The 26,364-nt window shown below is 36.0% G+C and overlaps 1 protein-coding gene across 1 annotated transcript in view; it reads left to right on the top strand.

The window, feature by feature from the left end:
• The window catches only part of LOC124722990 (probable nuclear hormone receptor HR3), a gene marked incomplete in the record, with an annotated part of 435,770 nt that overhangs the window by 405,798 nt on the left and 3,608 nt on the right, over positions 1 to 26,364 (top strand). The window contains 4 exon segments of the mRNA XM_047248158.1: positions 4,082 to 4,221; positions 9,433 to 9,565; positions 14,494 to 14,718; positions 20,023 to 20,176. Of these exon segments, the coding sequence (XP_047104114.1) occupies positions 4,082 to 4,221; positions 9,433 to 9,565; positions 14,494 to 14,718; positions 20,023 to 20,176 (652 nt within the window).

The raw sequence follows: 26,364 nt of genomic DNA, 5'->3' as shown, positions 1-26,364 counted from the left end.
CATTTCACTGATTATATTTATTAGTTGTTTATAAAACTTTCAGAATATCTTCATTCAATATAGAAAAACATAACCCCATGCAAACTTCCGACGCCACATATTTCATATATACAGGATGATTCCATGATGATGATGATGATGATGATACAAACTTTCAGGGATGGTGGATAAACATAAATGTATCAATTTGATGTAAGAGACAACAGTTGGGCAATGACTGAGTCAAAGGTTATAAACAAAAATCATTCTGATATCTTGCTACAGTGGAATTACATGTACTGGCACTGTTGTAGGCTACTCTTACTGTTGTTGCTAATACTGTAGGGTAGGCCATATTCAGAAAAATGTCTAGTAACACAGGTTTTAAAATGCACACCTTATGAGTTATGGGTGTTTTTCATCTTTGCCGCTGTGAAACGCATCCCTTCTACAGACAGTTGCCCATAGCTCTTGAGATAAGCATTTTTTAGCCCATATTTTATCGACATTTTTCATTTTTTGGCCCATACTACCACCTCTCCACCTATGAAAGTTACCTATCCTAAAATCTTGGCAACAGTAGTACCAGTACACAAATAATAAAATGTTCTGTAATGTTGTGCCATGGTTGAATGGATTTCAGATTTAAACCCAACAATCCTTATAGCAAAAACATTTTATGTTGTAAAATGTGTTAACAGGAAAAGCATTGTTTGAATGTGTAGAAGGGGTGTTCATCACATGTGAAACAACTGAAGAGTCACAAAGGAAATCTCTGCATATAGTTGTTACTTCCGCTTGTGCCCATGTTGTTTGTAATATTAGCAGATCTGCATGGTGTTCATATCATCACTTTCGAGTACTAATGACTAGAAATTCTGTATGTGAGGAGCAGTCTCCAGTTAGAACTGTTTCTACTCATCCAATTGTCAGCATTCTCTTTTAATACCTTCATGGTAACTTGTCCACTCCTTTCTTTTAATGAGTAATACTATTAAATTTTTTCATATATTCAACCAATTCATGATGAACTATGTCCTCTCCCATCAATTACACATGTTGTTACACAAGTTGCATAAACTTCAGTAAGTTTAATTATAAAAGAATTAACTTCTTTATAGGCAGCTTTTCTTGAAGGCAGTAGTAGAAAATTAGCATTATTGTCCAGTAGGACCAAAGTACTCCTATTCATTTAAATGAAACATATTGTTATTCATTTCTCATTATTTATTTTCTTTCATATTTTCAATAATATTATAAACCCTTTTCCATTATTATGTTGACATTGGACCATGACAAGAGAGCAACTGATTGATCACACCTCTGTCTATAATGACCTCAATGTTGACAGAATGTTGAACCCAATCTTCCTTCCTTCTGTCCTGATCACACCTCACAGTCTTTAAATAAGGTAACAAGAACTTAACAGGAACTGCTGCTGGCACACTTATGTATAAAAACATTACAGTATATTAATCACAATAGCTTTATATTCAGAACATAGATTTAAGTATGAAGAATATATTTTCCAAGGGAATGTTTCTTATGAGTTGGATTATCCAAGCAACCTCCATTGATTGACTTAAACCCTCAGTCTGGCATTGCCTCTAACATTTAAATTTCTCTCTGATACTTCCTGCATACCTGAGTGAAAAGATATGACTGAGAATGGTTTAGCCATAACCAAAGAGCAGTTTGCACAATAAGCTTTTCACACCACAGCAAATTGTGCTGTAAACTCAAATGAACCTTCCTATATTTTACATATTATCTACCATTGTAACATGTTCAGATAAGGATATCCAATGTCTGTTAATTCATCAAAGAAGAAAAATCAAGGAAGTTATGATGCACAGAAAGCATTCACCATGAAGGAATTATGTTGATATTCCATGACATTATATAGCTTTGTGATAGCTGTAATTCAGTACTTTCAGCTTTTACTGCCATTCCAATGCAAAGCTTCACTTAACTAAAAGTTGAGTAGTAGGTGCAATGTCGTCTTTTACTGGCTATCACTACTGTCAACAAAACTTGAAATGTTTATCTTTCAGGAATTACTAGATTTTAGACAAAAATATAATCACTATGTCTAATACCTGTAACACTAATGATTTGTTGAAATCAACACTTTTTTGTTCAGTTGTTAAGTGTCTGGGTAGTATCCAACTGTTTGGATTTCACACATTTGGTCTTAAGATTTATCCTGACAATGCGACTTGTACTTGTGGCAATTTGTTGTGTCTTAAAGACCACCATGGTTTAGACTGGAAGTTATATTATCAAATAAGATGTTACAATGGCTACTTAGCTCACATTCCGAAAGGGCAGAGATGAAATTCTCATATGATAATTTTATGGCTTCTGTTACACTTAACACAAATGCTAACATGGTTCATTTGAAAAGGTACTTGCCAATTTTCTGCACCACTATTGTCCAACATGATCTTATACTCCAATTCTAACCTTGTTGGCATTGATGAAACATTAAATCATAATCTTCTTTCCTCTTTCTTAAAAGCAAAACCATAGCCTCACCTTGCCTCATGTAACTGGCAATGTGGAATTATTTAACTCTCAAAAGCAGAAAATCATAATTTACCTTGAGTAGGCTTATGCCTAGAAAATCACTGTGGTATTTATAGTAAACACTGAGTTGGTAAATCATTTTGTTTCAGTGGAAATTAAATGTGATTTTTATTATCATTTGTTAGTTAAAAATTATAAATATTAACATTGAAGCCTAAGGTTTGTTTCTAAATGACTGGTAGCACCCTGTAATGAAGTGTAACTTAGAAACTATCTGCATAAGTAGACAATGCTCACTGATGTGACATCAATTTGAAAGACTTGCAGTGATTCACTGAAAATGTCATAAGGTACATTTCTTCATATGGGCCATACAATGTCTTGCTGACACAAAGTTCATCACATTCTTCTCAAGAAAATGAATTTTTCCTCCATCACCAACAGTGACTGCCAAGATAACATGAAGTTTCCTTTATGGCCTATGTTTTCACGAACAATGATTTTAAAATAAAGAGCACTTACATTGTCCAAAGAAGAGGCTACACTGCAATGCTTTTAGAAATATCTGTTTGTGCAAGTACTTATTTAACAGTGTTACACTTCTTATTTAGAGTATAATGAAGAAAATGTACATTTTCCCAGTTAGTCAATCCATTGTCCTCTAATCTCTACCATATTTCAATATTTAATAAACTTTGAAATGGCCACACTCTAAAAAAGTCTCTTCTTTATTAACTGAGCAGAGTGGTGTAATGATTAAAACATTGGACTTGCATAAAGGGGAAGTTGGGTTGTAATCCCTCTCATTCCATCCAGATTTAAGTTTCCCAAACTGAATTAAGGTGAATGCAGTTGTAGTTCCTCTGAGGGAAAATACACACACATGGTTGATTTTCTTCCCTATCCATCTATAATTTCAGCTTGTACTCTCTCTAACGAACCATTAAAGTCACTGAATTATAATCTTCCTCTACTCTAAATGTACAGCAAATATTCCTTGAATGCAGAAGACAGTTAATGAAACTATACTTATTTCCAAGCTGGTTTAACACTGATTTTACAGGAACTAATAATGAAAGCAATGTAATAGAAATGGGTATTTTTTCTCAGTGTGTTGTTTATGAGTAGAGATGTTTCCTACATTGTACACTCCTCTGAGGAAATACAACTATGAGTAATTTTGGTTGACTTGTCCTTACTTAGTTAAGTTCAGGTTTTCTGTTAAGGATTTTTTCTTTTAAAGTTTATCAGTTTTCATGCAAAACATTGGAATATGTTCTGTATTTATATTTATTTCCAACAATAATAATTTAATATACTTCCATAAATAACGAATGAAATGGCTTCAGATTGAAGTTCAGATTTGTATGAAAAATTATAACATTGTTGACATGAAATGAATCTCTCATATAATAAATTGTAGAACTGTACTGACATGTTTTCACTCATAATAATTCTATAACATTCAACTTTTTTGTTTGATTGTAACTGTGAAACTGGTGGTTTTAAGAATTAGTATCTACATAGGATAGTGTGCTTCAGAAAATACATATTTTTCTTTAACTATTTACAGATCCTGCCCAGATCTCAGAGTTGCTAAGCAAGACGATAGCAGATGCACATGCGAGAACATGTTTATACACTATAGAACATATCCATGAAATGTTCAGAAAGCCACAGGATATGTCAAAAATAATGTATTACAAAAACATGGTAAGTATTATGATATTTTTATTCTTTATCAGTCTATAATAATGACTATGATGAAAATTTTATGTTGACAATTCAAAGTGGGTGTAGTCTGATTTTTATGTATAATTTTTTACGGTTCCAGAATGAGATTTTCACTCTGCAGCAGAGTTGCACTGATATGAAACTTCCTGGCAGATTAAAACTGTGTGCCAGGCTGAGACTTGAACTTGGGACCTTTGCCTTTGCCTTTGTTCACAGGAGAGCTTCTGTGAAGTTTGGAAAGTAGGAGATAAGGCATTGGCGGAAGTAAAGCTGCGAGGATGGGGCGTGAGTCGTGCTTGAGTAGCTCAGATGGTAGAGCACTTGCCCATGAAAGGCAGAGGTCCTGAGTTTGAGTCTCAGTCTGGCACACAGTTTTAATCTGCCAGAAAGTTTTGTATTTTAGGTTTATTTATTTGTTATAAAGTAAGTGAACAGTGTAACACAGCATAAACATCAAGAAATGCAGCAATAATATTAATCAATTTCAGTAACAGTTGTATTAACAGCTAAGATTATCTTTGTCACATATATTTATCTTGTGGAAAGTTGGTTGGTTGATTTGGAGGGGGGAACCAAACCATCGGATTAGGGAAGGATGGGCAAGCAAGTTGGCCATGCACTTTCAAAGGAACCATCCCGGCATTTCCCTGAAGTGATTTAGGGAAATCATGGAAAACCCAAATCAGTATGAACAGATGCGGGATTGAACCATCATTCTCTTGAATGTGAGTCCAGTCTGCTAACCTCTTGTGGAAAGTACTTTTTGTGTAATTACCGCTTTACTGAATTTATGAAAGCATTCAGTGACACATTGCATGTTTGCAGTGGTGCTATGTTGAATAGTTTTGTTCTTATGCAACAGTTTTGTGTCTGTTTCTGATGACTGGGATATTTATTACCTGCCTTAGGTGCTTGTCACACTTATGTATGGACTGTCAGTCAACTCCTGCTGTTTTACGTTGGCATGAACCAAACAAACTGAGTATAAACAGAGATTTAAATATCAAATTGTTAGTATAATCTTAAAATATCATGTACAGGGTTCATGTTCTTCACTCCTAAGAAATGCCCTTAACTACCCTGGTATTTGTAAAAGTCATAACTTTACATGATGAATGGAGGTCCTCAACTAACTTTTTACATATTTAGTTAGTATGATTACTCCCTGTTCATTCTGGGTCATGATAAATAAGAACATATTTAGCTAAAGTACTGTAATTATCATTATTTCATAGAACAAAAGATATATTTTCAGTTTTAGAATGATTAGTTTATAATACCCTAGGTTTGAACCATGTACTGGTAATGATGAGATATTTATCACTTTACTCAATTAGTGCCTCTGATTCCCCCATGCAATGTGGATTTTTATGGCTTAGTACTATGCAAGTCATTAATGTGAACATAAAATATGAACAAGGAAGTTCCCAACACAGAACTTTATGAAACACCATGAGCTACAAAGAGAATGTAAATGTGAAAATATACCATTTGCTTTGGTACCAAGAGACAGTTTTCTCTTAAAAGCACAACTGCAGTGTTTTCTTAATGAAATTCTTTGGCTGAGATATACAAAAGCACAAAACTGGCTTCACACTCACCAGATTTAATTGTCTCTGGACTTTCATCTGTTGCAAAAATTAAAAAGATGTATACAGGAATACACCGACTCCCAGACACAAAATGCTATATAACACAGGCTTTCACTGTGATTACAGATAAAATTAAGTTCATAGCCTGTTTCAATGATCAAGATCAACATTTAAACACATGCTATTACAGTCATAATAATAAACATAAAAATATATTTGAGGTGGTTAGTATTAGCTGTAAAATCATTCTTGCTAGGACCTATGTAAATATTTATCTGTTTTTCTTTAAACTGTGGTGTATAGTTTCTTCTACACAGTGAGACTTCTGGCTGCATGAAAACTGTGCAGGAGTGAACCTTAAATACCTGAATGAAACAGTGACCTGGTAATGTGCATTGTGTATCATGGAAACTGAACATTGGTAGAAATATTAGACTTAGAATTGCGAAGTGAAATAATTGAAGATCTTGAAAAATAGTTGCATGATCTAAATGATCAGCACCTGTATACTATTGGTGTGCCTGAGAATCCATTGATGTCATCAGATCTCAATGAAATGAATTCTCACAATGATAAGTCTGATTTTGTTTTTGCTAAAACCTCAGTTAAATTTCAGAAGCATGACATTATTTTACTTTTAAATAGATTTGAAGTTCTAGGCTTAGTTGAAAACCATAGAACTATGTAAGTACTGTTCTGGAAAATGTATGTGTTGGTGATAATTATATAAGTGTACAATCTAAAAACAGTAAAAATCTTGAGCAGAAGAAGAAAGTAATTGTAATGGGAGAGGGTTATGGTCATGGATTTACTTTTCTTCTTCACAAACAATTCACTGTAAATGCAAGTGTCTTCATAAAGCCTCGCACATCTCTCTCTGAAATATGTGAAGAAGCATGATCCACAGATGTAATAAGTTTATTTTCAGAAGGCTATGTAGTACTGTGCAGTGGTTCAAATGATGTAAGCAAAAAGAAGATAATGAAAGAAAAATGGGAATTAAGTAAAATGTTTAGGACAGTTGACACATACTGTACTTTGTACTGAATATTCCAAACTGATAAGATTTACCATCATACACATAATAATGTAATTGTTAATATAGTGATATGTGGCCTTCTAGAAATTTTAGATTCATAGGTTGTTTAAATACGTTTTTAACTTAATTTAGGAACTGGAAATTTGCGAAAAATGTGTATTTTCCTTTAAATAAAATAAACACTAATCCCAAGCTTCAATATACTGATTCTTCTCTGCATAGGGAAATGCAGTTGTTGATTTTGATCTCTCTCTTTGATGAGTCCCTCAAGACCGTTATTCATACAAAACTGACTATGATGCAATCTCACAGCTGTTAGAGGTGCTGTGTTTTCCATGTTATGAACTAAATTCTTGAAAACCTTTGCAAGTAAGAGTGCATGAGAGCATATAAACACATTAACTTTTAAAGCCTTGTGGATTTATTGATTATTTTTCTTTGAATCCTGTTAGACATAACATAGACGCTGTAATCTGAAAGATACAGAACTTAAATTGACCATGCTACTGCTCCTCTACATTCCATGAAACTTGGCATCAGGGTTGCGAGCACATCTTCAGTTATGCATGTTTTAAGCAGCTTTTGCCCATGTGTGGCTCACATGACATAATTGCCTTATGGTTCAAATACATACAGGTTTGATAAACAACATGCACAGTTTGCGATGTGCTCAGCTAGCCCTTGCCGCTTGACTAGAAGTTTATGCCAGTGCCACCAGGTGGTAGCACACTGCAGCAGACTTTTATCCATGTTCACTTGGCATAAATCCTGCTAGATGATAGCACACTCCTCAGATGCATTAATTCACTCACTATATAGTAAAATTAGATCATACATAAGTATGTGTTAAAGTTGTACTGACAGTAAACCTATTTTGTGGGTTTCTGAATGAGTTATAGTATATTCGGTTATGAATTTTATTGTACAGTAATCCGTTTGAGACACTGTGAATCATAAGGGCCTAAATCACATCACCACTGATTGTGGGATTGTACCATTTATTTGTGCTTCTGATATCTGTTGATCTTATGGTAAGGTTTATCTGTGCTGTGGGTCCACACTGTATGTATGAAAATTCACAAAAAGTTGTATCACTGGCTTCTCTGATACTCACTTAAATTTGGGATCAACAGTGGTGTGCTTTAGGCCCTTATTGATCTCAGTGTCTCATTTGCATTCTAGTCAAGTGACATGTTTGTAGACATTACTACTTGAGTTTAATCATTTTCATAAATGGCACTTCATTTTTGCAGTTTGTTGTTTACTGTGCAGGAATTAGCATTTGTGTGCAATGTAAACATGAACTATGGTGAATCTATTTTAAATCCTAACAGAAAAGTGAAGCTGTGAGGATGGGTTGTGAGTCATGCTTGGGTAGATCAGTTGGTTGAGCTCTTTCCCACAAAAGGCAAAGGTCCCAAGTTTGTGTCTCAGTCCGGCACACAGCTTTAATCCACCAGAAAGTTTGACATCAGCACACACTCCACTGCAAAGTGAAAATTTCATTCTGGGGACAGAAAAGTAAATTACCAGGAAAAGTTGGCCACAAAGGAACTAGGGCCTCTGAGAATAGATCCTTTGACTGAGAGAGTTATGAAATCAAATAAGCATAACTACAAGAGAATTTTTAACAAGGAAGTGTACAGTTAGCACAACTTGTGTGGATGCAGCATAAGAATATCTGACTTTCAGCCTGGAAGTAAATTCATGAACTAATGCATCTGTTAGGGATCTTACACGTTTGTCCGAAAAAAATGGAAAAGCATGAAAACTCCCACTTACACAAAAATACAAAATGAAGAGTTGTGAAAGCTTACACTTTTTGTTTGTTGCCTTGAACTGTACTTAATTATGTACAAAACAACAAAATTCCACAAAAACAATTCTTTATTTTGTCAGATAAGCTATGCATCTTATTATTGTTATTATTATTATTGTTATTATTATTATTGTTATTATTATTATTGTTATTATTATTATTGTTATTACTGTTATTATTATTACTGTTATTATTATTACTGTTATTATTATTTGCAGTGCCTGTGGTTGCATAAACTTTTCATAAGCACAACTTTAATACATCAGATGCTATTAATTTCACACTGTCAAATTTATCCGAATCTAAAAATTTGTGAACACCCAGAATGTATACTCATGAGTCACCACTTATTGTACTTACGTTGGCATTTAGGATCTGTCGTGGTGTGCAGTGTGACTTAACAGAAGATTTTTCCCCTGTTACTACTCCATTTGTTTCATCTGCTGTCTGTTACAGCCCTGGAGAAATGTTTCTTTCCTTTTGGAAGCTATAGTCTATTTTGATAGTCATAGTGAATACATTTGGCCAACAATAAAAAACAAAATAATCTAAACTTCTGTTCTAAAGAAATTGAAGTAAAATTTGAGTAAGTGACAGATGGAAGATGGAAGATTGAAATCTAATGCCTATAATATTGGTCGAACAGTTATTGGGAAACTTTTCATTCTTTTTTGTTAGTGCCTTCAGTATGTGTTACCTATTACTGTTTACATTTTTTTGTTTTCAATTACTTTACACAGGCACATGAGGAACTGTGGCTAGAGTGTGCTCAGAAATTAACAACAGTTATTCAGCAAATCATTGAATTTGCAAAAATGGTGCCTGGTTTTATGAAACTCTCACAGGATGATCAAATTGTGCTTCTTAAAGCAGGTAAGAATACTTAGTCAATAGCATTTCTACTACTCTCAATGCAATTTTCTTAATTTTTGTACAGGCTGTTGGTATTTTCAGTTGTGGTTTATTAGTCTCATAACATACATAATCAATCTCATTTATTCATGTACTAGAGACATCTCAAATATTTGTAGTAAAATTTCACCACAAACAGAGAACTAATGCTAACAACAATATAATAATAATAAAGTTACGTTAGAGAAAATATCTAATAGTTAGCTCAAGTATCAGTTTTCCTTACCAAATAGTAATGTTCCACCCACAAAATCTCCCACCACCTTGTTTTTAGATGATCTGGCTTTATCACAATTATATTTTTGACTATTAACTTATTGCATATTTTCATCCCCAGAGACTGTGCATATAATTCAGTTGTCTAAGAATCATAAAATTCCCTTTCTTTCTCATTTTATAAGTGCAGCTAAATTGATTCTCCTCAAATAAGTTATGTGCTCTGTAGGATGTAATAATGTGTAGGTATGGAACTATCAGGTTTCTTCTTTCCAAAATAATGGATGACAAGATTCTTTTTGCTGTGCAATACACATGTATCTGACAGTTTTCTTCTGCAGTTTCAGTATCTGAGACACAGTGCTTAAACTTCTCCAGAAAACTAGACCATACCTAATAACGGATTCAAAATAACTATGATATGCTATTTTTTTGTACACATGCCAGTAAAATTTCCTAGTATTTGCATTTAAAATGCAAAGCTGTTTAATTTGTGTGATAGGACGTCAACATGTGTATTTGAGCTTAAGATCTTGTCCACTTTTATTCTGAGGATTTTGAGTATATCAACATCTTCCATAACTTGATTGTTCGACTGCATTTCAAGTTCCACACATCTTAAATTTTTTGTTTTGAGATGTAACATACAGGTTTTTGCAATGTTCAGTTCCAACCCATTTGACTAGTACCAGTTTTCTAGGGTATAGGGTGTGTTCACAATAGAGCGCAGAGTTTTTTCAGCATCATCAGCCTAAATAAAAACAGAAGTATCATCTGTAAATAGAAATGATGGGAAATTTATTTTTATGAGTAAGTCATTTTCATAGAGTAAGAAAAGAATGGGCTCTGGAATGGAGCCTTGAGGCACACCTTATGATGCGGTAATTGAAACACCCATTTAGAGTAAGAATTCACAGCATTTGAATTGACAGTCACCCTTTTCTTGTGTACTGCAAAACATTATACATAATCCCATGTTTGTTTTATTTATAGATAAGTAAGGTATGGTTTACCGAATCAAAGGCTTTTGTAAGATTCCGGAAGATATCTGCAAACTTTCCTCCTCTAATCTAATCCTCTGTTTATGTTTTCAGTAAAGTTGTTCACCACATCCAGACTGTATACTTCAACACATCAGGAAAGCATCCCTGTTGGTTGATTATTTGATTTAGTGGAGGTGCCATTATATGATGTACTGTTTTAATCACATTATTGTGTACCCTGCCCCATCCAACAATTTTTTTATGCTAGTATAATATTTACCCCATCCTTTATAAAAACTTTTTTTAAAATCTGTAAGATACTGAGCTTCTTGGTGAAGTTGAGGAAGGATACAATTTACTCTGGTATTATGCTACATTTATGAAGAATTCATTTAAACACTCTGATATTTGAGCTGACTGTATAATAAGACTATCATCATGTCTAATCCTAGGTATTTTATGACTACTAACTGTAATACCTATCTCTGATTTGACAACAGACCACACTGCCATGGTCTTACTTTTATGTTTCAAAATAAAATTATTGTTAGCCCTTTGTGTGGCTGCCTTCACAACTTGATAGCCTCTAACATACTGAATGAAATACCTATTTCTGTTATATTTTAGTTCATTGTGAAGTTGCTTTTTCTTGTTTCTAGAAATTATTATACTTTGAATTAAAAAGTTTAAGTCCAGTAGTCATTTTGTTATATACTTGTATGGTTTTAATTAGAAAGATTTTCTTGAACATTTCAAGAAAGTTAATTTAAGAAATTTTTAGGTTACTAGATCTTCAAATACAGTGATCAGAAGACCATTTAACTTCTTGTTACTTATTCCTAAATATAATTAAATTTTGAAGTTCCTTTTCATATGGCTTTCAAGAGAGGGCAGTCTGTTGCATTTTCAGTTATTTGTTTGACATAGTTACATCATTTTCCACAACTGGGCAGTTCTTTACAACGTTCTTCATATTAACATTTCTTGTTAACTTAATAATTAAAACTACTTTCCTGTTTAACTACTTCCTACTTTCTAAGAGAAATGATACTAAAGATTAAATGTTACTTACTTCATTTATTTTATTCATAAATTAATTATGTGTTTCAGTTGTTTGATTTGATTGACTAATGTAAATAATGCTTCAGATATATTATTTTTGTTTGTGTGATTGGTCTTTCTGCATCTTCAATTAGCATGTTGACACAGTTGTTAAGATTTTAATTCATGCTCTAGAAAATTAGTATTCAGCTACTATGCAGCCATGCTCATATGTTTCCCCTGATTTCTCTAAATCACAACATGTAAACTCCACAATGACTTCTTTGGGAAAGTTTCCTTTCCTTAACCTCTGCAACTGTACAAGAAGTCCTTCACCAGTGACTTCAGTGTCAACAAGATATTAAACTCTGACTTCCTCATTTGTTTTAGACTTTAAATAAGTTAGAAAGGTTAATATGTTTAACATTCTTCTATTTACATTGTTTGTTTGTCTCTATGTGTAGTCACAGTTAAGTGTACTATTTAATCACAAGACTTAAAATTTCACATATTATTTTGTGCAAGTATCTTACCATCTCTTTAATATAGGTTCATCATCATATATAACACAGTTGAATTTCAGACAGTTTTGAGATAAAGCCAATATACACTCCTGGAAATTGAAATAAGAACATCGTGAATTCATTGTCCCAGGAAGGGGAAACTTTGACACATTCCTGGGGTCAGATACATCACATGATCACACTGACAGAACCACAGGCACATAGACACAGGCAACAGAGCATGCACAATGTCGGCACTAGTACAGTGTATATCCACCTTTCGCAGCAATGCAGGCTGCTATTCTCCCATGGAGACGATCGTAGAGATGCTGGATGTAGTCCTGTGGAACGGCTTGCCATGCCATTTCCACCTGGCACCTCAGTTGGACCAGCGTTCGTGCTGGACGTACAGACCGCGTGAGACGACGCTTCATCCAGTCCCAAACATGCTCAATGGGGGACAGATCCGGAGATCTTGCTGGCCAGGGTAGTTGACTTACACCTTCTAGAGCACGTTGGGTGGCACGGGATACATGCGGACGTGCATTGTCCTGTTGGAACAGCAAGTTCCCTTGCCGGTCTAGGAATGGTAGAACGATGGGTTCGATGACGGTTTGGATGTACCGTGCACTATTCAGTGTCCCCTCGACGATCACCAGTGGTGTACGGCCAGTGTGGGAGATCGCTCCCCACACCATGATGCTGGGTGTTGGCCCTGTGTGCCTCGGTCGTATGCAGTCCTGATTGTGGCGCTCACCTGCACGGCGCCAAACACGCATACGACCATCATTGGCACCAAAGCAGAAGCGACTCTCATCGCTGAAGACGACACGTCTCCATTCGTCCCTCCATTCACGCCTGTCGCGACACCACTGGAGGCGGGCTGCACGATGTTGGGGCGTGAGCGGAAGACGGCCTAACGGTGTGCGGGACCGTAGCCCAGCTTCATGGAGACGGTTGCGAATGGTCCTCGCCGATACCCCAGGAGCAACAGTGTCCCTAATTTGCTGGGAAGTGGCAGTGCGGTCCCCTACGGCACTGCGTAGGATCCTAAGGTCTTGGCGTGCATCCGTGCGTCGCTGCGGTCCGGTCCCAGGTCGACGGGCACGTGCACCTTCCGCCGACCACTGGCGACAACATCGATGTACTGTGGAGACCTCACGCCCCACGTGTTGAGCAATTCGCCGGTACGTCCACCCGGCCTCCCGCATGCCCACTATACGCCCTCGCTCAAAGTCCGTCAACTGCACATACAGTTCACGTCCACGCTGTCACGGCATGCTACCAGTGTTAAAGACTGCGAAGAAGCTCCGTATGCCACGGCAAACTGGCTGACACTGACGGTGGCGGTGCACAAATGCTGCGCAGCTAGCGCCATTCGACGGCCAACACCGCAGTTCCTGGTGTGTCCGCTGTGCCATGCGTGTGATAATTGCTTGTACAGCCCTCTCGCAGTGTCCGGAGCAAGTATGGTGGGTCTGACACACCGGTGTCAATGTGTTCTGTTTTCCATTTCCAGGAGTTTATATCATATATTTCATAAGAAATGTGAAGGACTCTCACTGCTATTTGTTGTGAGCTCTTCACAAAAAAATGTGACCTTGGCCTTTTCAGTATACTACTGATCTGCTGTAACCTTCACTAAATCAATGTCACAGGCCTCATCTATTTTACGCTGATTGTCCATTACAGTTACAGCAAAGATGGTTGTGTGAGTTGTTTTAAAACTGCATTTCTTACTAATAAAGCAAAAGTACTAGCACAGTCATTCATTGTCTTATACAATTATTTGTTACACACACTTAAATTTTTTTCAAAAATGTTGATGTTAATTTACAGTTAAAAATACCAATAGTTAATTTGTTGCAGCACACTATTTATAATAATAATAAGAAGAAGAAGAATATTTGAAATTTTTTAATTTATGTAGTATTTTAACAGAAAAATACAGATTTTGAAGAAAATATAAGTAATAAAGTAGTGTGTGTGCCTTTTGTTCTGACAGTTGTATTATGGTAAGAAGCTTGTGAGTTTCATAAATCACTAGTTTCATTATTTCACAAATATGCATACACGGAATATTTGATACTTCATAAGCAAATTCTATGCTTTTCTTTGTAAGCATTATAATATTCTTGCCTCGCAGGTAGTTTTGAGCTTGCTGTGTTACGGATGAGTCGATATTATGATCTAAGTCAAAATAGTGTACTCTATTCTGACACAATGCTGCCACAAGATGCCTTCTATACTAATGAGACTGCTGAAATGAAGCTGGTGACATGTGTGTTTGAATTTGCAAAAAGTGTAGCTGAACTGAAGTTAACAGAAACAGAACTGGCATTATATTCAGCATGCATTCTGCTTTCAACAGGTGTGTACTTTATAAACATGTTATTTCAAAACAAAATCTTCTTTTAATTTCATATATTTTGTATTAATGTGTCATACACGTGTTTTTGATGACCTTACTTAATTGTGATGTACCATGGGCTTACGTGTTGCAGTTTGCATAACTGGCTTTCATAGATTATTTAAAAAAGAAAAAAACTGATTTCTTATGAGTATTTTCATTCACTGCTGAATTACAGAATAATTTTGGGTCAAAATTTAACTTCGTGTGACAATGCTGTCTGTTTCACATATGACACAGGCACTGTGCCCAGTGTTGTGCAGGAGTTAATACCAGGGAGGCAGGCTCTTATCACCGCTTATTCTCCTTTCCATTCTTTGGGCTGTGGCAGGTGGCAGTTCAGTTTTATGTGAACTGATGAGTTAGGAGCAGCCTTGGAAAGGAGTCCAAGAAAATCTTAGCAACATCTGACACTTCACATTGGTGTGTCAGTAGCATCTGTTCATAGATCTCTGCACAAACTCAGTCACACTTTACAAAGTAACACTAGTGCAGTAACTGACAAACTCAGATAATGTTTCTCTATTTAAGGGTAGTATAGGATGGTTCCTGTCACCAAAAATATCTTGTAATATTTTCATAAATTCATTGGCAGTGTGTGCATTGGCATTGTCCTCTACAAAATAGCTTTTAGTTGTTAAATCCCAAGAAAGATGTTGCAATATGTTCTTCCATATCTATCATAAGTTAAAGTTTGCTGGAAAGAGATGTCATTAATTTGTGTTGCATTAATTCACATAGTGCTCCTGTTCTCACACAATACAGAGGCTCTTGGTTTAACTGGCGAGGATTATTCAGAATACCAACCTCATTACTGTTCTGTGAGTTAACATTCCTGAAGAATGCAGAAAAAATTAGAAAAAAGAGCATTTGAGAATCTACTTCTCATAGTGCACAAACTGCCATAGCCAGTTGCATTACTGATATACAAGTGACAGTGTCAGAATCGGTCTGTCGGTGTACTACCTTAACTTTGGATGGTTTGAGTTAGTTTGTGCACAACTCTGGGAGCAGTGCTACTTGGAACCAGGCAGAAGTGCTGAAGGCACCAACAGTTATCTCAGATTTCTTTCCAAGGCCAGTCCTAACTTGACAGAATTTGGTTGAATCTGATATACTACCCATCAAAGAGCAAGGATCAAGCAACAGTGTAAACAGTAAACACAACCTGCCACCTTGTGCACAGACTGTGAGCAGACTCAGTGCTACTTGGACATCAGTCATAAGTGCTGAAGGGGCCAACAGTTTTCTCAGATTTCTTTCCAAGGCCACTCTTAACTTGACAGAATGTGGTTAAAACTGATACACTACCCACCAAAGATCGAGGAACTGACCACAGTGTAAACAGTAAACACAACCTGCCACCTTTGTAGTGGTTCCCACTAACACTGTTGATAAAATATTGATTTATGTCAATATCAAGTGCTAATATTTTTACTTTATATTATATTTTTGCACAATTTTTGGTAAATATTTGACGTTGTTCTTTCAAAGTTGTAGTAGAACATAATTTTCCTTTCAGTGAGTGAAGGAGTCTTACTAATTTTCAAGCTTTCATCACACCCAGTCTTTCTCTTTTGACTGCGTGAAGCAAGTATATATGGCACAAAAGATTGCACTGGGGGGGGGGGGGGGGTGATGTGAATGGAATAACAAGATTTCCAAGCATCAACATTCTTCAAAAACAGTTGCTGAAAAAGATGAAAAAAAATCTAAATGACAAGACTGGTCTTCTCTGTGGGTGAAGACATGTGAGGGCAAAAGGTGATGTAATTGGTGCCCAGTGCTACCAACAGAAAATGCAACGTTTAGCGTCAGTATGCAATTTTGACACTGCAACTGCCAAGTCATTGCTGTTGACACAAAGAAAAAGACAGGAAAGTAGACTTGAAGTATTCCTGCCAAATCTGATATGTGACTAAGTCTAGCAACAGACCCATCAGACACCTTTTATTGTGCCACTTACATGGAGTTACCATTGTTAGCAAAGTGGTTATGCTGAGCATGAGTGTACATTGTTTTCTTTCAATTCTTGCTCTGAGAGGAGTAGGCATGCTGGTAGCTTGTCGATGTGCAGAATATCTAATAATAAATCTGTATGTAAATATACAGCTCTAAAACCTGCTGTATATTTACAATGTGCAGCCAATATTTTTATAGGCAGATATGTTGATATATTTCCATTGACATATCCATACTTCTTTATATATTAAGAGTCAATAATGATATTTTATAAAGTAATGATGTATCGGATTCCTGATATTTTTAAAAATATCAACAGTCCTAGTTCCCACACAATACTTGACATAGTGCTTATGGTGTATGCGAAACATCCTCTAATTTCAGAACACAGAAGTATATTAAAAGAACTGTATCTTGTATTAGTTGTGGAACATCCTACAAGGACCTTACTTAAGAAAACTTAATATTTTAACAGTTGTTTCATAATGCATACATTCGCTAATGTCCACTGTTATCAACAATATCTGTAGTTTCTAAAAAGTAGTGAGAAGTATAAATATAATCTATATGTATTATAATGTTATAAATATTCTTGCCTGTATATATATATATATATATATATATATATATATATATATATATATATATATATATATATATATATATATGTGTGTGTGTGTGTGTTCTGCATCTCCTCCTAAACCACTGTGTCAGTTTCAACTAAATTTGGTAGTCATACAACTCATTGTGTGGAAAGAAGTACTAAGAATCACCTAACTCCTACTGGTGATAACATGAGAGAGAGACAGAGAAGTGGGGGGGGGGGGGGAGGGGAGGGGAGAGAGGGGGGAGGGGAGGGGGCAGATGGGCAGATGGACAGATAGAGGGGGTTGGGGTAGAAGGACAGAGAGAGAAGGGGAGTGGGGGAAGTGGACAGAGGGAGGGTGGAAGGGAAGATGGACAGAGGAAGGGTGGAGGAGGACACAGGCAGAGTGAGGGTGGATTAGTGCGTGGACAGATGGAGGGTGAAGAGGATACGAATAGAGAGGAGGAGAAGAAGATGGACACAGAGAGAGAGAGGGAGGAAGATCAGATGTGTGCAGTTTGTGACGTATGTGTACACAGGTGAAGCCTAAGGTAAAGAAGAAAAAAACACTTTCTATAAAGAATTCACAGGCTTAACATTTCTACAGAAATGAATCACAATACATGACTACACATGTTTACAACAACATGCCAAGGTACACTTACTGCTTTGTGGGTAATTTATTGGAATTAAGGACTGAATTTGTTGGGCTACTTCTTTTACTCCATTGAAGAGTATCTTCACAGAAACAATTAATATTTATGTATCTACTGGGTTATAGTATAATCAATATTTTAACTGTAATATTATGATATTTCATAATGTTAATTGATGTCATTGGATTGTTTTTAAATAAAACCAACATTCTTCCCTTTTTGCCGCATCCCAGAGATTCCTTTCTGTGGGATCAATGGAGTATGATTAATATAATGAGGTGTAATAATCTGGCATGAGATGTTCAAATACAAATTACTACAAACCATCATCAATGCAACCCATTTTTCTTCTATGTTGTGTTGTATCCTTGAGTGAATCTTCAGTTATGAAGCTACACCTATGATGATGTGAACTGTTTTGTGAGAATGGAGTGTTGTACATCAGAGGTTTTATATCAGTTTAGTGCATACATTCATAGCGTTTTTGTTTCGCATGTTGGCATTTTGGTAGCTATAGGTTTGTTTACTGACTGTCAGTTTTTATTTATAGTTCACTGTTGTTATTTGCGTTTACATATTGTCATTTTGTCATTTGGAGATAGTGAGCAGAGCTGTGGATGCCAGAAAATGGAATGCTGAGTAGACAAATCAGAATGTTTCCAACATATTATTCTGTTTGAGTCTTATAGAGTGGTGACAGCAGTGGAGTCAGCCAGGAATTTTGATTCTCCCCATTCAGGAAGACCTTAGTTTGATGAGCATCATTTATACACATTAATCCACACTCATTCGTGTCAGTGTGTTCAAGAACTGGCAAATACAATGAACTGTGGCCATTCCACCATCATGAGACATTTTCAGCTTCTAAGCTTTGAAGCCTGTTTTTGATCAGCTTCAGTTTGGAAATTCTTTTTTCCACTGCGGTTTCTGACCACAAGACACAGTTACAGTCTTAGAGGGACCTCATTATTAAGACAAAAAATTGACATTTTATGGGTCCTGGTTTGGGTGAAGTGAGATACGGAAGAAATAGGCTTTCTGCAGAATTGAACTCATTCCAAACTGCCAACATTCCATTAACCATTTCTGTAAAAGTCTTAGTGGTTTTGTAAACTGAAGTGCCACATGACTGACTGGATGCCACTTGGGATTTGATACGAGGATCAGGGTGCTACACCATAGCCTAGGTAGCCTGCATACATGTGGCACTTCTTAGGTACACATACGCCGACAAGGCTTCTGCATGCATCTTGTGACCTTACATTGGACCTATAATCTGCCACACAACATGTACAACACAGACATTCTACTTATTGTGCATAGTTCTGTATCACTGTGTTGAGTGTTTCTTCTTCATGAACCATAGCTCTTCCCTTTGTAATAAACATATAGTTCTTCCTACACTATTTTTGGATGATATGTATGCTTCCTTTAATCCAGGGGATGTTAATCTTTTATATTATCATTTTTATTCAGAGTAGGCAAACTTTGTTCTGAATTCAGACTATGTACATGCTCAGGAGACAGAGGATTAAATTAGCATAAACTACCCTGTTCCATAGCTGCCTCTCCCTCCCTGCTGTCAGCCATTCTCCTCCACCCCCTCCCCACACCTCCTCCTCGCTACCTCCTCATCTCTCAACACAACCCCTTAGATCGGTCAGGGTACTGGGTGCTAAACTAGGATAATGTGGATGGATGGATGTGGATGGATGGATGGATGGATGTAGAGAGAGGGAGAGAAAGGGGGGGGGGGGGGGGGAGAGAGAGAGAGAGAGAGAGAGAGAGAGAGAGAGAGAGAGAGAGAGAGAGAGGAGAGAGAGAGTAGAATAACTTAGCACCAGGGAACAAACTTGGTTAAGAATGCTTCATGAAAATATTTATTATATTGAATATTAAGGTCTAATTAAATTGAGACTAAGTCATGTCATATTAGGGTCACTTAATTTTGATAACTCTTTTCGGACATCATTTTGGAGCTTATTTGTGACCTACAGCACTTTATTTCCCAAATACCATGTGCCATAAAACATGTTAGTACTAATCTTTTTGCAATTTTAGATCGCCCAGGCCTTAAAGGTTTGGCTGAAATCAGCCGACTGAGTCAAGCAGTGTTGAGAGCACTGCGCTTAGAGTTGGATCGGAATCATGCTGTGCCCATCAAGGGAGATGTCACTGTCTGTGATGCTATGCTCGCCAAGATAGCCACACTCAGGTTTGTGTTACACTGTTTTTATTCCCAAGTCTGAAGTGAATGTTGTGTTACAGTCATTATTTCAACAGCCATTTTTACAAATTTGTGTTATCATATTTTATGTAAGTGTGAAATCTGGTGCCAAATTGCTAGTGAATATAAGAAAATAAACTACCATTTGCATGGAAGTATTGCTGAGTAATCTTAGGAAGGGTCTTGATATTCTTATGAGGTGCTGTATGCTGTATTATTTCTTTTTTACAGCTGAACAGTGCAGCTTTCTTACCCTATACTTTAGGAATCTGTCAACATACTATGATCTCTGTGCACCCCATTGCAATTTTCCACATATTTTGTGAGAAATGAAAGTCTTGAGGCACCCTGAAATGGACTCTTCACTTGTCATGGTGTTAATTATTATAGTGTGAAAAACTATACAAAAATTGTTCTTAACTGTTTTTATTTTGGATTTACTGCATTTTGCATCATAGAAAAACAAATAAGAAGTATAATTTGTATTTAGCTGAAAAGCCTTGGATGTAAAGTAATTACAGCAATTTCGTATGGAATGCCTGTGGCAGTGCTGTTGCATCATACGTAATGTACCAGGCATTGCTCGATGTGCGATGATCTGGTGAGAACCAGTGACATGTACCATCCACCTAGCCACTGAAGTGGATCAATAAGAGCACAACTTGTTTGGTTGGCAGTTTTCTTGCAGAATGCTTGAAGATGCACATGTCTTTTAAGAGGACTGCTGCTGCTCAGAGACACACGGGAAATATCTGTGATTATAATGTTAGGTGGCCTGCACAAGATACAGCAAAACAAGTCAGTGGTAGTCCATACAGAACACATTAAGTTGGTTGAAACATACATTTGTAATAATTAGTCTGTGTGGATGTCTGCAGTCAGTATTTTCAGCTAGAAACCTGTACCAATGTGGATATCCATGTGTATATCTATAAATATACACAGTACTAATAATTATTTTGTAGTTAAAGGTTAATACTAAAATTTTGGTCTGACTTACATTACATGTGTTTAGTGAAGTCTTCTACATGAAGTGACATTGCAAACTGAACGTAAAGGTAGCCAAAGTCTAAAGGGTATTCGTGGAATTTTTGCAAAGGCATGGCTTGAAAGAAATCTGTTTTCTTTCTTATCTCCTAGTTACAAGTGTTTTACATGCACTAATTTGTGCTAATTGTGAAGCATGTGATGGATAACATCCCTGGCCAGTGGCTACCTGCATTGTAGATAATGTGAAGTCTGCCACTCTCCATTAATTCTTTGTAGTACTTGGGTGATTAAAAGTTTGTGAAGTATCTGCACTGACAAAATAGGAATGTAGAAAACACTAGACCAAAAACAACTTATTGGACTCACCAAAACGAAACAATAATACAATATCCAAAAGAACAACTGACTCAATCCCAACTGCAGATAGACACAAATAATAGTAGTAATATACTAATAATAAGAGACCCACTGCTTCATGGGGAGTGAACACAAACAGTTCTACAATGTCAAGAGGTTCGTCGACTATACCAAGAGATCGGCCAGGTGGAAGAGGCATCTGGCCGTGGCGGCAGCTCCGTATTCTTCTGAGCGATGCATTGAACTACCTTTTGCCGGCAGTGTGCCACCTTATAAAGGCCCATTGGCAAATGTATATGCCAGAACTATTTGTGATCACATGCCTGGCATAGCAAAGTTGTTTCTAGGCTAGCTGCAAACTCTGGTGAAGCTGTTCTGCAGGCTCTGTGTACGGATAGGCGCTACGATGTCCGAAGTGTGCGGTCACAGCAGTGTGCATCAGAGTTAAGACTACTGAGAGTACATTAATAAAATAATAATGTGGATTTTATTCTGTTAAAGGTGAAGCAAGGTGACTGTACACTAAACAACAACAACAAATTCTGACTGTTGATTTGTCAGTAGTTTGGGTAATGTTTTGATGCTAAGGAGAAAATTAAGGATATAGTGGCTTTTTTTACATACTCTTGCAGTGAACGCTAAACTAAGGTTGCTTACTCTATGTGAGATGTCAAAATTCCTTAACTCTTTATAAATTTAATGGAAGATGCAACAAAGAAAAACTTGTCAACCTCTTCAGTAAAGACATTTTACCTTTTGAATTTGCAAATGGAGGTGGTTTTGTTGAAACAGCACCCTCTGTTATTGATGTGGAAGCCAAATACGAGGCAGTGACTGCTAAGGACATGCAAACTTATCCAGTTATAAATTCAAGGAATTTACAGAAAACCACCAATCTTCTACATGAAACTGTTTTGAGAGAGGTAAAACAAATTTTCGGATGTGTAGAAGGGGCACTAACAACTGAACTATGGACAAATTTATATAAAAAATAAACTATATGAGAGTGGCTGCACATTAAATAACTAACAGTGAAAAGAGAAAACTTGGTGACTGAGTGTAGTACACCAGTGATTAAAAAAAAGAAAAAAAAATAGAGGACGAGAGAGAAACAGAGAGAATATTGATGTGGAGCTGCTGAAGATATTCTCAGTGTTTGGTTTATTTGGAACCATTGAAAACTGTCCATTTGTTACAAATAGAAGTCCAAATGTTGTAACAGCAGCTCACCTGTGTAATGGACTTTCATGCTTAACACACATCCTCGGTACTGTGCTAGAGTAGTGAGCTGCAGGGATCAATAGGATCTCGTTAAGTTTTGGAAAGAGATAACATTCAGCATTGTTGACAAAGGTTGGTGAAAGATGGACACCTATTGCAGCTAACTAGACATAATACACCTCATTAGTCCATAGTGGTTCCTAGTTTTGGCTACTTTGTACAAGAAAAATGAAGCTGATTTAATTACCTCTATTAAAAAAAAATACTGAAAGACACAATGAAGCTTTATAATTCTATTTATCAATGCCTGCTATGGTCTTGAAACTTCTAAAAACATACACCCTTAATTTGTATCTGTAGTAGACATTGAAACTAATCTCATTTCTGGAAAGGGGTGAAGGTGAGACTCCATTTTCAATTAATTTGAAGGCTTCAGAAAAACTGCTTTTGATATATAAATGGGAATCAACAGAAACACACACTCTTGTAATATATTAAAATGCTAAATATCAGAACTTGAAATGATCCACAAATTTAGGAAATAATAGCAAGAAAGTGTCCACAGATCAAATGAAAGGTAAATACTATATCCAAAGTTCCCATAAAGAAACAGAAATGTGATAGATATTCCAATGAATAGCATGACTCACCACAAGGCGAATCTAAAACAGATATCAGCACTCTGAGGATGAAACAGTGATGTTTATCAATGAAAAAATTCAGTTTACGGCATGGAATGACATAATAGTTTGCTTTCACAGACAAAAGCACATATCCCTATCTTTTGAAGCAGGTGAATGTTACATTGCTCCTTTCCATCATGCAACACACCATCAGAGAAGAGTGTCTTTGCTGTGGAGCAAATAATCCTGGACTATTGCAAATCTTTCAAGCCACAGGCAACTGATAACATTATTTTTCTGAGTAGTATATTTTAAAACAGAGATAGCTGTACAGATTCCTCAGTCTTAGAGATAAAATTATTTCTCATTTTCTAAGTTTCCCAATTGTTCCAGTTTTTTGTGATGTCTAAGCCAGCATTAGATGGATAAAGGAAATATGTAGTGTAAAATTAGTGATGTTTTTCCTTAAAATTTTGATGTTAGACTTATTGCAATGACAGCCTTACATTATTATTGTTGTTGTTGTTGTTGTTGTTGTTGTTTGTAATAGCCACTATGGACCACATTAGTTTCAACTATTGATTTTCTTCCTTCTCCTCTACATTTTCTTCATTCTTCATATACATCCATTCTGATTTTTTGACCCCTGAATTACTGATTATTTGTTTAGAAAAATAATTGCATAATTTGGTTGAGAGTCTATTGGGGCTCATTCTTTCAATATGACCTGAGTATATCCACATATTTTTAATTATATTTCCACAAAATTCGTTATTAAAAAGTGTTCTGCATTATTTCTACTGTTTCAGTTCACTGTTATTGCCCTTTGTGATGGAGTGTCACTATGTTGGTTTGAGTACAGTGTTCTGGAGAGAACACACAAGTTGTTGACACGTGTAAAGGCTAAAGAGAGCAAGACACTCTTCTTCTTGGAGTTTTTGCACAGTCACATGTACATTCTGTTTCTATTGTACCAACATCTTGCTTACATCCAAGCTATTATTTTTCATTTTCAGTAACAGAAGTCACTTATACAATTATCGAAAGGTGCCACAAAGTTATGTCTAGGATACTCCACCCACTGGAATCTTAGTTTCATGGTGTGACTCCAGTCTGTGTGCCACATAAAACACAAGTAATGAGTATTAAATCAGTGAATCCATTGATTTTTCTCTTAAATATATTTCCAAGAACACATTGCAGTGCTAATTACATGTGGAAGTATAGCACACTAACATGTTTAATATTATGGTGAATTAGTGTGCATGAACTACAAAACTAGCATATAACAGTATATGAGATGAGATGACACTTTGTAACACAACTTCAATTGCCTTCCAATGTTGCCTAAAGGTTTCATGTAAAATTTCCACAAAATCCATACCAGCAATTGTGGCAGAAAATTTTAACTTATGATATTCATTTAAAAAATGTGATAGGATATGTTCTGTTAAAATATGATTATGGCTGGGCCCTCCGCATTTTTAGTTTGTGGAGTGTAAATTATGAGATCCTACTTCAGTAAATGAAAATTCAGACAAGGCATACCAAATATCTTAATGTGACTTACAAAATCATAATATCAACAGATGAAAATAAGTCTTACAGATGGAGAGTGGATAGCATATTTCTTATCCAGGCAGACCTCTGGTAATAAATATGGAACTGAATGACTCAACGTGACAGTAACATTCACTTATTGGCATGTATAGGATGCTCTTGGCTGATGCTTGATTTTCTACATGCCTCTGCTACAAGACCACAAGGTTTGCAAATATCTCTCAGGAAGAAGTGAATGCAGATAACAAATCTTAGTAGCAACATATCATGTCATTCTCTGGTGAATGAAGGAAATTGTAGTTTCTTTCTGAACAATCACTTTGTATAGTGTAGTTTTCATGAACTGTTACTTGATTTCATTACTTTCATCAGTTCGGTATGCACTTATAATGTTCCAATATTTATGAGAGCATAATGAATCAGACATTTTTGTTCTATGCTATAATTTCCATTTTCTCCTTAGTTTATAACGAGGATGATATTTTTGAACTGTAAATCTATCATTACTTGTTATCTGCTTAAACTGTGTTCCTCCAAATTATAATTTCACGAATTGTTGTTTTACAATGCATAGTATGAATGATAATGTGTACATGTGTCGTGTAACATGAATATATCAGAAATCTGTCAAGCTCGATAAACTTCCCTCTAGTTACAGCAATTTATTTGATGAGCTGTTTTTCCAGTAAATACATGAATAATGGCTGATTAATATATTACTCATGTAGAAAAGGATTTTTTTTTACCTAGCATAGAAGTGAACAATAGTACTTTCATTTTATCAACGTAAATAAACTGTTAACTTTGTGGTTTTCGATCTGTAAATTAAAATGTATTAATGTAAATGTGGAATCCTAAGACAGATTAGAAACAAAATTCAGCCAGAGCAGAAAATACTGATGCTGCTCCATGAAAGCTGGACTGTTTCTCTTTTGTCTAGTGTTCTTCCTTGCTAGTACCTTATTTTAATATATTTACATTGCTTAACTGGTTCCTATGAAACAACATGAGCCAGTTTAGGCTCTACATTACATCTTGAATTGGTCTAGTTCTTAAATTTTTAATGCTAACAGAAGAGCGTCATCAATTATCCAGCTTCTCCAGTTCTTAGAATGATATGACATATCACCTGGATATTTGCACACTTCTGTTTAAGTAGAGCAATTCGCCCTGTGTTTTCTGACTTTTGTTCAGTTTACACATCAGAAACCATCTTTAGCTGACTCCTGTGGAATGCATAGCAGGAATTCTGACATTTAGGAACAAATGGCATAGCAACAGTTAACGAAGATTAATGTGTGTGGCAAGAGCAGAGACTGGCATGACAGCATAGGAATGGTCAAAGCAAATTCAGTGTTGATGTAGACACAGCGTTGAACATACCATCTACAAGTCAATTTATAATAAGCTTTGAAATGGGAGATG

The sequence above is a fragment of the Schistocerca piceifrons genome, chromosome X, assembly GCF_021461385.2.
Source record: "Schistocerca piceifrons isolate TAMUIC-IGC-003096 chromosome X, iqSchPice1.1, whole genome shotgun sequence".
Taxonomy (NCBI): Eukaryota; Metazoa; Arthropoda; class Insecta; order Orthoptera; family Acrididae; genus Schistocerca; species Schistocerca piceifrons.
This window is presented reverse-complemented; position numbering and strand designations above follow the sequence as displayed.